General features: G+C 42.2%; 3 protein-coding genes across 4 annotated transcripts in view; 2 read left to right on the forward strand and 1 right to left on the reverse strand.

Moving 5' to 3' along the window:
• The window catches only part of LOC139777016 (tubulin monoglutamylase TTLL4), a 140,436-nt gene extending 129,837 nt beyond the window's left edge, over positions 1-10,599 (reverse strand). The window contains exons 1-2 of one of the 2 annotated variants that reach the window (XM_071714284.1): positions 10,529-10,599; positions 8,582-8,638 (exon numbers count right to left, since the gene is read on the reverse strand). The gene's annotated coding sequence lies outside the window, so the exon portion shown is untranslated. The other variant, XM_071714353.1, reaches the window with a different exon arrangement.
• LOC139777292 (enhancer of split mgamma protein) lies at positions 5,584-8,107 on the forward strand. Its single transcript, XM_071714653.1, has 2 exons — positions 5,584-6,615; positions 6,811-8,107. Exons 1-2 carry the CDS (start codon positions 6,541-6,543, stop codon positions 7,357-7,359), a joined length of 624 nt encoding a protein of 207 aa, XP_071570754.1. The 5' UTR covers positions 5,584-6,540; the 3' UTR covers positions 7,360-8,107.
• On the forward strand, positions 10,500-14,780 carry LOC139777223 (uncharacterized). The gene is made up of 10 exons (XM_071714550.1): positions 10,500-10,746; positions 11,447-11,604; positions 11,708-11,881; positions 12,133-12,327; positions 12,416-12,600; positions 12,805-12,925; positions 12,995-13,202; positions 13,297-13,625; positions 13,872-14,036; positions 14,111-14,780. Exons 2-10 carry the CDS (start codon positions 11,524-11,526, stop codon positions 14,258-14,260), a joined length of 1,608 nt encoding a protein of 535 aa, XP_071570651.1. The 5' UTR covers positions 10,500-10,746; positions 11,447-11,523; the 3' UTR covers positions 14,261-14,780.
• Positions 14,781-14,947: the final 167 nt, after the last annotated feature.

Here is a 14,947-nt window from a genome sequence, read left to right on the forward strand (position 1 = left end):
ACGAAACAACAATCACATAACAGTCTATAAATGAACATCGATTGTCGGGCACGTGGACGCTGAGCGGCGTTGTTCATTATCTGTCGATTTGGTGCACGTGCCAGAGTGACGCGTGTCTAGCCGCGAGTTTCTCGACACGTAATTTTCCATTCGTTCCATCACCCCGATCGAGTCCGTTTTTAAACGCGTTTTATTGAAACTCTATCTAGAAGTTCACCGATATGCATGCAATAAATTACACCGGCATACGCAAACGATAAACTTTGAGTTCAAACTTCAGGCCAGTTGAAGGCTACTCCAATTTCGCAATGGAGAACGGGTTACGCCACGAGTCACGAACCCGCGAAAGGTCGAAGGTCACGAGAAGCCGGTCGATTCAGGTTCTACCGGATATAGTCGGGATGCCGTGAAAGGCCGCGCATACGGAAGTAACGCCGGCGTGTGCCTGCATTGTAAGCACGTGCCGTGCAGTGTTGTTAAAAAAGAAGGAAAGAAATCGGAGGGGAAGAAAAGAGCATTTAAATAGGGCAAAGTGCACGGCGCGGCAGCGACTCGATGTGCACACACGCGGGGCGCCAGGTGAACCCTGACGCTCCGTGAGAATGTTCCACTCTCGCTTGTTCTTCCTCTTTTCCTTCTCCGCCGCTGCGGCTGCTTCTTATGCATCTTCACGGTTACTTTACTCACGCAGTAGGTCAGAGGGTCGCTTGTGTTATATCGCGAGCAGCGTTAACTGCGCGCACACGACAAAGTATGACTCCATTCGATAAAGCACGCTCGGAAATTAATCAAATCTCGAGTCTTGTTTCGGTTGACTTCTCACGATAATTCAGAATCTGGCAGCTCGTGTAGCCTTTTAAGATTGCTTTAAGTGCGCTTAAGTAAATTACGTTTTATCGCGTTGCTCCATTATATAGCAGCATCGGCAAGTGACTGTATAATATTCCTGACGTCCATACTTATATTTTCAAAAAAAAAAAAAAAAAGAGTTGTAAAAAACAAGACATATACATAACTTCTATAATAATAATGACATGTATAAAAGTTGATGCGCTCTTATATCGCGATCTATTAGCTCATTTTGTGAAAATTATTGAGCTGTTAGCTTTTCAAACTGACTAATTTGATTATTTGCTATCTCGTACGCGCTCTCTCGTCCGAAACGAGCCCCCGTTATTTCTCGCCTCGCGCAGCAAAATGGAACCAACATCAGGTAACCAAATAAGAGAAATTCTCACGAGCGCTATCTAATTATTGCTGAATTCTGTCGTTGTTGGCGTCCCCCCGATATTGACCTTTACCTTCGGTCTCCTCGCGGAGTACTACACGCGCGAGTCAACGCGTGCGAACCGGCATTACGGAGGGGTGGTTGATATCCCGGGGATATAACAGGAAAGGCAGGGCCCGGGGTGAGAGATCACGATTTCATTGGCACGAGCCAAACGACTCGCGCGACATATGTTCACGAACAGCTGATGCATTTACTAATAAGTCTCTTTCTCTATCTCTCCGAGCACGCGATCGCACGACCCCGCACGCGTGTGTGCAGTGTGCACCGCCGTGTAAGAGAACCTGGGAAAGTAAAAACCCCGCGACGAGTGTGAGAAAATTCGTGCGCCGCCGCATCTGTCGGGCTACACGTTGCCGCAACGACGGGAACTTTGTCGGAACGCCGTTACAACACGTGGGCTAATAATCGATTCTGCTGCCGTCGCGACTGTGCCACGAAGCGTTATTATCAACCATGATTAACATATGTGAGACCCGCTCTGACGTCAAGAAGTTCATCACAACACGTTTTTCATTGTAATTTGCATTGAGGAATCAAGGTCCAAAATAATTATCGAATATTTTTAAAAACGAAATGTCATCCTTCACGCAGACTTTAAAATGCTGAAGAGATATTTATTTTATAGTATTCTCTTCTTCGATTAAAAAAGATCGCACAGCTAAATTAACTTATAAGAGATTGATTACCGCTACAAATAAGGATGTGTTTAATAACATATAGTTTACGCGCACCATAGCTGTTGCTACGTTATTCTTGTATAATAAAAATATCTGAGAATAATCCTCTATAATTTGTTCATCGATTTCCAGACGATTGCAACGTTTCCTTCCTTCCGTCCACTGATTGTTAGTTTCGCGTGCCACGTGCTGTAGCGTGAGCACGTGCGAAGGGCGCCGAGAGCGCGATGCGAAATCAATTCTATATTGTCCGTCGACACACTCGAGATATGCATAAGCGTGTGCGCTCGTGTCTCGCAAAAATAACGTACAATGAAACTGATTTTAAACTGTCAGAACATGAAACACTATATTAAGACTACTCTTTGAAACTCGCTTTGAAATGTAACTACCACTGTAATGATTGTTAGCCACGTAAGCATAGCAATTGCGATTCAAAAACTACGCGGATCTAATTGGATACAAATTGCTATAGACGGAACGTGGCCGACAAAATAAAAAATGTTGTCATTCAGTTATACGCGGTAAAACCAATTATTCAAATATTTTGTTCTCCGAATAGTTTGAATAATAAATGGTGTTCTTCTCTACTGTATTAAAAAACATAAAATATGCAATATGACAGAAAATGGCTGTCAAAATAAAAAATGTGGTCATTCGGTTATGCGACAAAACTGCAATTATTCAAGTATTTTGTGTTCTGAGTAGTTTAAATAATAAATGTTGTTCTTCTTTACTATATTAAAAAACATGAAGTATACAATATGTAGCATGTAGAGAGAGAGAGAGAGAGAGAGAGAGAGAGAAGAGCATTGTAAATTAATTTATTAATTCTCTCAGCTAAATAATCTTTAGAATTAGATCATCAGGAAATCTTTATATTAAATATCTGAATTTATAATGAATAATCCCCGACAATCCGTGCTATTTTAGATTTTCCCAAGAAAAGACTTAAAGTCTATTCTTGGAAAGAATAGTTTTAAAAGTTTACTATAAATACATCTTTCTTTTATTTAATATCTATTATGTAAATATATTTTTATTTTTCGAATTTATCGACTATAGCAGGAGATATGAAACATCAAAATTCTGCGGCATCGTGAAAATTGGTGAAATGGCTCGCTTGCTATTCAACTTTCGACTAATTCGCTATTAAATCCGCGATTTCAATCTCGACAAATGACGTAATATGCATTATACGTGTAGAAAGTGCATTTGGTTGAACGTGCAAGCACTACGGAACATTAGGCAAAATTTCCGATTACGACATGCTTATATCTATTTCGATGTAACTTTGCATATCTGCACGATGTTTCGTGTAACCTGCACGCGCGGTGTTTAGATATCCGAATACGAATATATACAGAGGTATGTATTTTTAGATATCTAAACATTTGTCATTATCTGGTAGACGAGTAGTTTGACAAGTTTAAGTGCGCAAGTTTAATATTTCTCTTCAATATCACCCGATGTGAGCAATGAAATGTTATTTTTCAATTTCAATATTGTTATAATACTCATTATCAAAGCAATAACATATTATAACGAATTCTGGTTTCTCTAACATGACACGAATGAAAATAACCAAAAAATGCAAAAACCGAGACACATAGGTCATCCTTGTGCGTCATCAGCTATTCTCAGAAATCGTATTAGGTTCGCTTTCACTGAACGCGCCCGGCTTTCGTGGTTACATCTACATCATCACGTCGCGTTTCAGAATTCAGACACTTAAATCCTGGCAACATCACGCTAATTAGGTCCCACGATATCGCGCGCAGAAGAAGACATCCGATCGAAATAACGGAGCAAGCGAGCGAGACAGGAAACGAGTTACAAGGAGTGTTATCTTGTGATCGCGTCAGATTCTATCGAAGTACCACTACTCGTTAACGACACGCGCAATTGGCCGATACACGAAGGAGGGTATGCCGAGAAAGAAAATAGAATAGGCAGAGGATAACACATAGAAGATTGGGAAGCAAAGGAGAGAGGAAGAAAAAGAGAAAGACGGAGCAGGAAACTTTATAAAAGCCACGGTAGCGAGAAGAGATTTAAACAGCAAAAAAGGAGAAAAAGACCAAAATGGACGACGAAGTGGACAAAGAAGAAGAAAGGGGAGAAGGAGAGATTGCTAGGGTCGCAGGAACACAGGGAGAAGGCGGGAGAAGTTCGAAACGAGCGTGCGTAATTATTCGGTGCGAACGACGCTTAAGTGTCCGAGCCCGACCGCGAAATAAGCGAAGTGGCCGGTCGGGCACAGGAAGACGGAGGATGTAGAAGAAAAACGAGCGGGCGAAGGGCGAAAAAAAGAGAAGGATACGAGGTGCAGTGAAGGCAGAAAAAGGAGGAGGAGGAGGAGAAGGAAAAGAAGGAAGAGGGTCGTATAGGATATAATTCAGCCAGTGGCTCACCGAAATTAGTATCTCCAAGTAGAAACGTGTCTTCGCGCGCGCGTCCAAGATTACTAACTTATTTTGCGCGATGACTATCCGAGTAGGAGGATTTTATGAGTAATCTTCGCGAAATTAAGACCACTTCTATAGGTACTTTCGGCCAATTTTTACCGGCTGACGATAGATTATCGTGTCGCAGCGCGAATGAAGGCATTTCATCCCGTTGCTGTGCGAGAGCAACGCTTTGAATATCCGCGCGTGGTTGACTTTTTACTCCTTAGTTCCTTGTAATTACTATCCGTGTACCCGATAATTACGCGTAATCGAGGGCACAGTGAAATATCGCAATACACTCCACTGTCCGAGAAATTCATGGACGGCGTAATAACAATAAAGTCGAAACAAAAACGAAGAAACTTGATTTTTTACATGTTCGTGCTTGTAGCTACAACTCTTTTGTTGTTGCTAAAATTAATTTAAAATTTTGTGGCTCTGCTTCGTGAGTATAATTTCCAAACTCGTAACATCGATCATATTCACAAGTAAAATATTAGAATTAATTATATAATTTGACCGTCTTCGTACATATATATATATATATATAATTGTCTTGATATTAATCTCTAAATAATGTATTGCGATAGTGGAGTGAGACTAACAGTGAACGCAACATTATTATATTATATTAACAATGGATAAACGTTAAAAGTCTTTTAGACAAGAATCAGTTTAAAAAAATAGCAATCTCTGAATCAATCATAAAAATTAACAATACATATTGTAGAACAGCGTGAGGCATAAGGGTAATTGTTTCCCAGCCGTAATAATCGATAAAATAAAGCATAGCGAGCGAATTATTATATTAAGATCTGATACGTTCTTCGATCCCATTCACTCGCCGCCGCGAAACGCGCGTGCTGCTCGGAAAGGAAGACAGAAAATCGGCGCCGGAGCAAGATTAATTAATCGCGTCTCGCTCTGTTACAGGACCGGCTCTGTAACGACCGATTTGTCATACCCCTTTGCACCGACGAGCTTTATCGAGCTCGTCCGCGATTTCCCTCTCTCCCCACTCTGTGTTAATACGCGTAAAACGATCGATCAATCGCGCCACCGATGGCCGCGATACCATTTCGCAGCGTTGACCGGATCGGACAGTTACGCACGTACACAGATACAGAGGCACACGGCACACAATTTAACATTGTGTAGCCAGTGGGATTGCAATCACGCGCCGGAATTGCGCCGGACTTGTGCCCAGCACGCTCCTCGATCGGTCGAAGCGGGAGAACCAGAAGCAAGGAGAGACAGAGAGAAAAGAAACTACGAGGAAGAGGGAGGGGGGTCGCGGAATCACGATAAGAAGATCCAGCACGAGCATGGAAGCTGCGGCTGCGATGGAAGGAGCTGCACCTTACAGGCGGAACGAAGACGAGTTCTCTATTTTGCCCTGAGGCAAGGAGAGGAGGACGTCAGTCGAGATCTAGTCCTTCCGTATGAACGCTCATGGAAATACGCGCCAATGAGCGACAGAGAGAGGCAGAGAGAGAGAAAGAGAGAGAGAGAGAGAGAGAGAGAGAGAGAGAGAGCGAGAGGAGCGAAAGATAGATGGATAGAAAGAGAAAGAGAGAAGGAGAACGACGATTACGAGCCGCGCATACCATGGCACGACCACTCGTCGACGATCAGCCGAGGTAGAGAGCATCGACTCCGCGCCGCGGCTAGGTGCAACAAGGACGCAGGAACGGTGACGATGGCTTGGTGTGGGCGCGTGTCTGGCAGCTGCCGCTTACAGGTGGTGTGCTTGCTTGGGAACCAACCTCTACGGACCGTTCCCACGGAAGGCCTGTCCCCCACTATGCGGCCCCATACCCGTCCCCTCGCCCCGTCCACACGGGGGCCCATGCCTATATAAGTCGAAGCCTCGCCCGATCGCGGCTACAATCACGCTCTGTTCGTGTTCACTCGAAGGTCGAGCTGGAGACCGACGTGTTGTCCAGATACACGCACGTTTCCTTCCGCCAACCGCAGTGACTCGCAATCGTAGCGACGATTAAGAGTTCGACGAACCGGTGTGATATAGTACGAGGAGGTCGCGTTCGCGATAAGCCGATACGCACGGTTATCGAGTGAAGTTTTGACTGTGCCGCAAGAATCCGTCGCAAAAGGATTAACCATGCAGATGCACGAGCAGATCATTATAGCCGATGGGCAGGAGCAGCCGATCTCCAGGACGTACCAGTATCGAAAGGTAGGTGTCATCTTTAATATCTTTAAAAAAAAACAGTCACTCTAATCGTCGCGTAAGTTTCGAGTTAATTTGCAATAAATTCGAATTGTTTTTTGTGAAATTTTTTCCTCGCATAAAACGACAGCCTCGAAAAGTTTCTCTAAGCCGTATTATCAAACGCAACGTCGATCTATAGCTATTCGTTTCGATTCGCAGGTGATGAAGCCGATGCTGGAGCGCAAACGCCGAGCGCGCATCAATCGTTGCTTGGACGAGCTGAAGGATCTGATGGTGACCGCGCTGGCCGGCGACGGCGAGAACGTGGCGAAACTGGAGAAGGCAGACATCCTGGAGTTAACGGTGCGTCACCTGCACAAGCTCCAGCGTCAACAGCGTCTCTCGGCGAACCCGGTGATCGACGCCGACCGCTTCCGCGCCGGCTACACGCACTGTGCGAACGAGGTCAGCCGCTGCTTAGCCGCTACTCCTGGCGTCGACGTCGCCCTCGGCACCAAACTGATGACGCATCTCGGACACAAGCTTAACTCCATGGACAAGACCGGCCCGTTGACCATCCACGTGACCGCGCCACAGTCCTCGCCGTCACCCACCAGCGAGCTCAGCGCCGACGAGTACCCGATGCCGCTGACACCGGCGTCCAGCCAGCCATCCCCGGTGCGAACCGATATCGACGCCGTCTCTCAAAGCCACCAGGGTCTCCTGCAGGTGGCCAAGCCGAACGAGCCCATCTGGCGGCCCTGGTAAAACCCCCGGCCCTGGCACGACAAACTCGCCGAAGTTTCTGAGTAAACCGGCGAGAAAAAAGAGATCTCGAATCCATAGGATTCACAAACTATCGACGCCGGTGTTGCAATCTCGTCTGTGATCTGAACGGAACGGACGTCGCGAGGAGGAAGAGCGAAGAAAAAAAGTCTACCCCGTGCGACACAAAGATCACCTAGACTTAAGGGGAGTTCCATTTGCTCAAAGGCACTCGGACCGATGCGGACGATATCGAGACGAATGTCATGCCTCCCATGACGTTCCGCTACCAGCAACTTCGATAACGTTCCGCGGGAGTCGGATAGCACTGGGATCTCGATACGTAATTTTATTCGCGGCCGCGCGCGGCTGAAGCTTTAATTTACTCAACAGTTAGATGTTTTCTATTGTTTATTTCATACTTTTATCGAGGATGTTTTTTTCTTTTTATTTTCACCGATTTAACGTAGTTGTATAAGTCTTTCCACCGATCAAGAACATCGGATGTGGGACAACGACGACGAATGACCTCACGAGAGGTGGCAATTTCGGTGATTCCGCGAAGCGCGCGTCCGTTTCGCATCGCGTGACGCAAATATATATATAATATACATATATATATATATATATATATATATATAAATGACCGAGCGGAGAATCTTGTGATAGAGAAACGTGTACCTGTGATATTTACTGTAGTAGGCGTAGAGAATGATAGTAGATTTTTAATAAACATGTTTCATATCAGCAATACGTATTCACGTGATTTCGTGCAGCCCACCCAATAATATAGATTAAGATTTAAGTCTCTAGCAATAATATAAATAATATAAAATTGTCTTCTGCTCTTCTCTTTGAATACGCTTTTGAATAGCGTGTGTACTTTCTACTAATATGCGCAATATGAAACAAAATCATATTCTCTATTTAAATCGATACTCACATCGCTAGGAATTATTAAAATATGCGAAATATATATATATATATACATTACTTAGCTTGTTAAAATGCGTGTAAAGTTTCAAGATTTCACGTATGTTTCACATTACATGCTTTGTATTAAGAAAAATTGTTTTACGATCAATTCGGTAGTCGGCTAAGTAAATCTTTAGACAAAACATAGAAAGAACGATATACGTGCTCGAAAAAACTCTATTCAAATATGGATGTTTCAGAGAATTAAACTGCAAATTAAGATTAATCAAATACTCAAAAATGCACTCACCCTCTAATGCAGCTTCCGGGAATCCCTGCTCATTCCTTCCCTGCCAACCGCTTCTACCTGAGAACACATACCAGGAGTGTTAGTGATCGGTGTAGGAGACATCGGTCGAAAATAATAGAGTAGCAGCTTTCCTATTTCAGTATTTCGTGTATACGCGCACCGTACAGAAATCTCGCAACGTTTAATCCTTCACTATCAGGCACAAATGCGATTAGGCACAATCCATGGCGATTTTTCGAATAAAGTATTGTTCTCTACACTACAGCATGCTTTTCAATTTCTCGGTACATTACGAAATGAAAATGTGAAGATACGTCATCGCCCACGCCGCACCTCCTTGATATCACTTGCATTTGCATTTTATAATTAATTCTACGTTCACCTTCGGCACGCCACGTGGCGACACTACGGTATAAATAAGTTTCCGGTGCGAAAGGGTTAATCAGACCGAGTATTCATTGTTTCGCGACACGCTTCATTAGCTACGTCGCGCGTTTACGTGTAAATTTATTGCTATCGGCCTTCGAAATTTGTTTACAAAAGCCAGCTTATGTGAAATGTGACTGCGAAAAAGTAAAATTGCAAATCTGGCAGCAGACGCGAAAAATAATCGCTCGTTGCGCCAATTAATTCGTAGTAGCTTCGTATAATAATTTCACAAGTATCGAAAATGATCGTGCTGAAAACGATGCATTTATCATACACAAAATTACATTTATATCTATATAAAAATAACCAAGCAATATAGAATATATTATATTCATCTAAAAATAGTCGAGTAATAAAATATAAATTTAACAATTTGAAGATATAAGCGATATATTCGCTGAAGATGATAAAATAACTTGCAAAAATATTCCTCTATGCGTAAGCATTATAAACTTTAGTTTAAACACTTTAAACCAAACCTTCTCTCTCATATACGAAACGTAGGTATTATTCAAATCAGCTCGCGATCGCGACTCACGAGTTTGAAATCGGATCATGGTATTCAAAACTTCCGTGCGATACGGCGATCAATCGTAATCCCGGTTGTACCAACAGAAGCTTCGAACTCGCGTGACTCGAGCTGATAACGTAACGCGCAATTCTCTCGTCTGATTCGAGTTTTTAATACGTCTCTGCGTGCTACGGGAGGCGCGCACTTACGGAGGCGCCGTTTCGAGTGCTCTATCGATTGCTTTCAGTTGCAACTCGAGTGCAACCCAGCGCGATTCTGCCGTCAATATTTTATCGATTTTCACCTCATCACCTGGCGCAACGAACCTCCGAACGTCCACGTCATTGCGCGCGCGCGCGCCAAAATTCGCGCGCGTATCCCGGAAGCGGGACGCGTGGAGGCAAAACAAACCGACCGAGCGCGAAGCGGGAATTCCGCCACGGCGATTCCGAACGGTACGCGCGTCGTAGGACGATCGCGTGAAAACCGGTCGGGTTAATCCCGCTCGAAACTCGCGCGGACTCGGAATCGTTCCGCGCGACGATGATCACGTCGTTGGCTACGTGGCGAGCGACCGACGTTCCAGCCGCGTCGGGACGGATTATCGCGCGCGAGAGATTTAGGTTAGCGTCACCGGGATCGAATGCACGATCCGATACTCGATCGCCGCCATTGATTCACGAATTCGCGCGCGCTGAAACTCGCGCCGGAGCGTCTCGCGGGACGCGGCCGGGCGGACGTTATCGGTGGTCGCGAGGAAGGAGCCAAGGTCGCGCGGTGATCCCGAAGGACCTACGTTACGACTTTACGACCAAGCGCATCGGCCGACTCACGTGTCGGCGTCACGTAAACAGCCTCGCATCGCGCCTCGAACTCGCCGCTCGCCGGTACGCTCGCGTCCGAACGTACCCCGGAAGTCCCTCGGGACGCCGTCCGTGTCGATGGGCACCGCGGGCGCACGGGGAAAAACGGAGAAAAGCACTCGGTCACAGCGATATTATACTCACTTTCCCGATAACCGAACCGCCACTCAGCTGTAGCACGTGCTGTCACCACAGGTGCACGATCACGCTTCGCCGTCATCTTGTGGCGCGTTCGTGTAACCACGCGACGCGACGCTGGCAATATCGATATCGTAGCGAACGACGACGGGAAAAGAGAGAAGGTTACGCTCAGACGATAATCGACGGAGACTCATCATGAGAGATTCAAGTCTGTATCAAAGGTTAGGTTGCGAGAATTGACAATAAATATTAAAATTCAATCAATTAAATTTATTAAATAATCTTAATTTTAATTCGTTTCGTTCTGATTGATCGAATTCTAATTTCCCATTCGCAATGTTTAACCTCGAATCCGTAGTCTGATATGAGTTAGAAAAATCTAACGTATGAGATTAAGATTGGATGTAATCGTAATTTCGAGGAATTTTCAAGTAAATATACTTCGCGTTCTTATCGCAATGTTATCGGTATCATTATCGCAAATAAATACGTATCATATTTCCGACATATGAAGATATAGAAATATAGATACAGATACACGGTATGAGATGTCCGCATATAACATCTAAAATAATATATTATTATTACTTATTGTTCTGCAAAAATAATCTGTATAAACGTATAAGAACGTTTAAGCCAATAAATAAGAATTGCGATTAAATAAATTTATTAGATTACATTAAATAATTACTGTATAATTACTTTGAAACTTTTTTCATGAGTAGTAACATAAATAAATTATGCTAATTACTCTATTTCCCTTAATAGAAATATTTTAAAAAATGTTGACGTATTTTTTCATACACTGGAGATAAAATGATAAAATTGATTTTATTCGGTTAATTGATCGCTTTTATTTGGTTTCTATGTCAACCATTCGTGCTGTGCGAAGATAGTCTACGTGTATTCGTTGAATTGCAGTTTTTTAGCAGAAACTCAAGCTGTTCGCATTGAAAAACTTTGCTTCGTGCCAGCTATTATAATTTTTTCGTTCTAAAATGGTGCGGAAAAAAATACATCATCCGGAAATGCGTACGACGTATGTCTTGAAAGCCGGGCAGACGCTTGAGAATACCAAAGTGAGTATTAATTTTATTTATTCTCAAACGTTGAGTTCATAAAGACCGAATTTCCTCTAATATTCATCATACTATTACTGAAAATTTAACCGCACTTTCGCAGGTGTCTGAAAGAGCTCGGGCATTAGTAGTGACGAAGGACACCTTTCAGCGTTTCGTGGATTATACTACGGAGGAGGATAGAATAGTGGCACAGCGAGAAAAGGAAGCTGCAAAAATAGCAGCGCTGAAAAAAGCGACTTATGAAAAAAGTAAAACATGGGACAGCACAATAGAAGTACGCTTGATCTATTCACGATTCAATACAATTGCGATCAAATACAAGGAATATTTTATTTCTAAGCTCCGAAATATATATTTAAAAAAATACAGAGATAAGATATATTTTTAATCTTTCTTATCAATATATATTATAGGATTTCGAAGAAAAATAGAAATAAATTTCTAGGCAGGCATTTGCAAAATTTTTTTCAAAGTTTATTTTATATAGCGACAACTGATAACGCTGCTGAAACGGTTTGATAATAGAATATTAAGGCAAGAAAGCGGGAAGAATTATTGTCAAAGAGGAAAAAATCCGAGGAAGAAAGAAGAGTGTTCGTGAAGGAAATAACGGAGAAAAAGGTGGCGGAGCGTGCTGAGGTGGTGCAGCAAGCAAGGAGATTGCTCCAGCAAAAGAGGCCTTTGTGCCGACAGATTAATCGCGCTCTCCTCGTCTCAGAGGTACTTTCCCACGATGAGTGTTCGCGTAATTCCTAAGCCAGGCTCACCGTTAATTAAACTTCAAATAGTCTATCACGATTTTTATCAGTGTCTCAGAGAGCTGGACGCCCAAGTGACCTTTCAAAAGGCTATTAGAGCGATGGACCAGGAGCACGATGTGAAATACGCTAATTCGATTAAGACAGACGTCGCAAAATACGAGGAGTTGAAGAAACAAGAAGCGGAGGAACGAACGAAAAAAACGAGAGATTACAGGACTGCGTTGAAAAAACAGTAAACATTAATTTTAATAGGAATTTTAACACAAAAGTATAATAATTCTGAATCTTTATTTAGGAATGTTAATATTAGCACAAATTGAGATATTAATATTAATACAAGTTGAGTAAATATATTATTAGTATCGAAGTCAAAGAAAGAAATATTTATTGTTGACATTATATTGCGACACGTATTATCAGATTAATTATAAATCAGGATCGAAGAGAACGAACGAGATAATAAGCTAAAAGCAACGGAAGAATTGGAAGCTGAAAAACAGGATCAAAGAAACACGACTCAAGATACGCAACTCACGAAAGAGAAAGAGATGCAAGATGTAAGCGCCGATATTTGTCGAATACATTTTTTATTTATCTCAAAGGATGTTAATGTGTATTCCGTTTAGATATTGAATAAAAAGAAGAGACTTCAGAAATTTTTCAAGGAAGCGATAGAGGAGAAGAAACGATTCGAACTGGAATTAAAGCACAATGACGAATTAGAAGATCGAGCGTTGGAAGTTTATCGGGAGGCTAAAGATCGAGTGCGGAAAATTCATAAATCCTTAGCGCTAAAGGAAAAGGAAGAGAAAGCGCGTCAGACGCAGATTATAGGTCTGCTTTCCGACGATGCTTTCAGAAACATAAATTTTGCATGCAGAATTCAAACAAGTAAAACATACCTAGATATTAACGAATCCTGTTTCAGCGGAGCAACATGTTTCAACGGAGCAAGCTCGCGAGGCTAAAGAGCGAGACATCTTGAAAAAAGCTGTCGAAGAGAAAGAGGCGGCCGAGGTGGAAAAGCGAAAAGCACAAAAGGAACGAGAAGAGAAGATGCGCGCTCTCATGGAGGAATATAGGCTTCACGATGCGGCTGCAAAGACGAAGCAAAGACAAGAGGAGAAAGAGCTGAGAGCTTGGGAGATGATGCAGAGATTTAAGAGAGACGAGTATGACAAGCAGACCAACTTGGAAGAACGTAAGCAACAATGGCAACAGAAGTTGGAATATGGCAACGAATTGCGGAAAGATATTGTAAGAATAGAATTCTTTAAGGAAAATTATAATAACCGGATCTAATTTTTTGAAAAGAATTATTTCTTTTTATGTGAATTTTACTTTCAATAGTTACTTTTGCGTGCATGTGCATGTTGAAACATAATTTTCACACAAAGTACTTTTTATCTATATATAATTTTTTTACATTTCTTTTAATCCTGTTTATATAAATACACGACATAAAATATATTTTAAAAAAAATTTTTTTTAATTTGATATCAGGAGGAGAAACAAGTCGATAAAGAACGCGAAAAGGAAGTTCTCGAAGTTGAAGCGACTAAAGCCGCAATGGAGAAAGCCAATCAAAGAATTTTGGTTTACGGCGACGAAGTTTTAGAAGAGTCGAAGGGTGTGAGACCACTTTATCCGATCATCAAAGTTATAGAGGTACATTTAAACGGTGTGAAAGTTTCAGATTAATAGAATCTCGGATAATTTTAAAGAATCGTCTCTGATTGTAGGAGATTAAAAAGGAAATGGGGTTAACGCCAAGCAAGAAAAAACTCGAAGAGTCAACCGTTAAAGCAGAGCGGCCGAGGAGAAAATACAGAGCCCGTCGCTGCGTGTGCCCGAAACCTGTTCCGGTCGATCAAATATATTATTTGCAGTAATTGCCGTTTGCGATAAACAGCATTAATTTGTAAGTCACCCGTTCGCAATTATCACGCATCCGTCCGATCATTACGTCATTTATTCGAGACGTTATCGAGTCATTTTCGCATCGCACCGTCCAGTCTCGCGCGTTTTTAACTCACGCAAGAATCGGTAGAGACAAAGTCCATGTTAAAACGAAATTTACTAGCAATTGACGAACAAAGAATTCGGCAAATTGTGAAAGTTTGAGTACTCTCACGGTTGCTTATTGCAATGGGTACTCGTTATGCATTAAAATATTATACTCCTTTCCCGAGCAATTAAATAAGCTGTCTGGAACAGGTTTCTCGAAAACATGTTTCAATACATAAATTAAGTACGAACATATTAACATGTGACATTATTTCAGTAATATAGCATGCATTTAATACGAAATAATTTCTCATACGAGCAATTATAAAATACGATTCGTCGCATAAGCAATACACAATGTATCAAATCCTTGTCCTAGAATAAATTAATCTTAAAAGAGCACAAGCAATATCTATTATCTTTCTTCTCTTTTCCCAATGTTATAATCGTTATTAACCAATAAAATCTAATTCGTATAAAAATCGATTTTAATCGATATTTTACTACGCTGCAAAGCGTCATTTTTTAATGTGCAATAGGTTAAGTTTTAATTAAAAATTTGACATTATATA

This window comes from Temnothorax nylanderi, unplaced genomic scaffold (genome assembly GCF_030848795.1).
Source record: "Temnothorax nylanderi isolate EJ_2023f unplaced genomic scaffold, tnyl_v1.0 TNYL_tig0001_pilon, whole genome shotgun sequence".
Classification (NCBI taxonomy): Eukaryota; Metazoa; Arthropoda; class Insecta; order Hymenoptera; family Formicidae; genus Temnothorax; species Temnothorax nylanderi.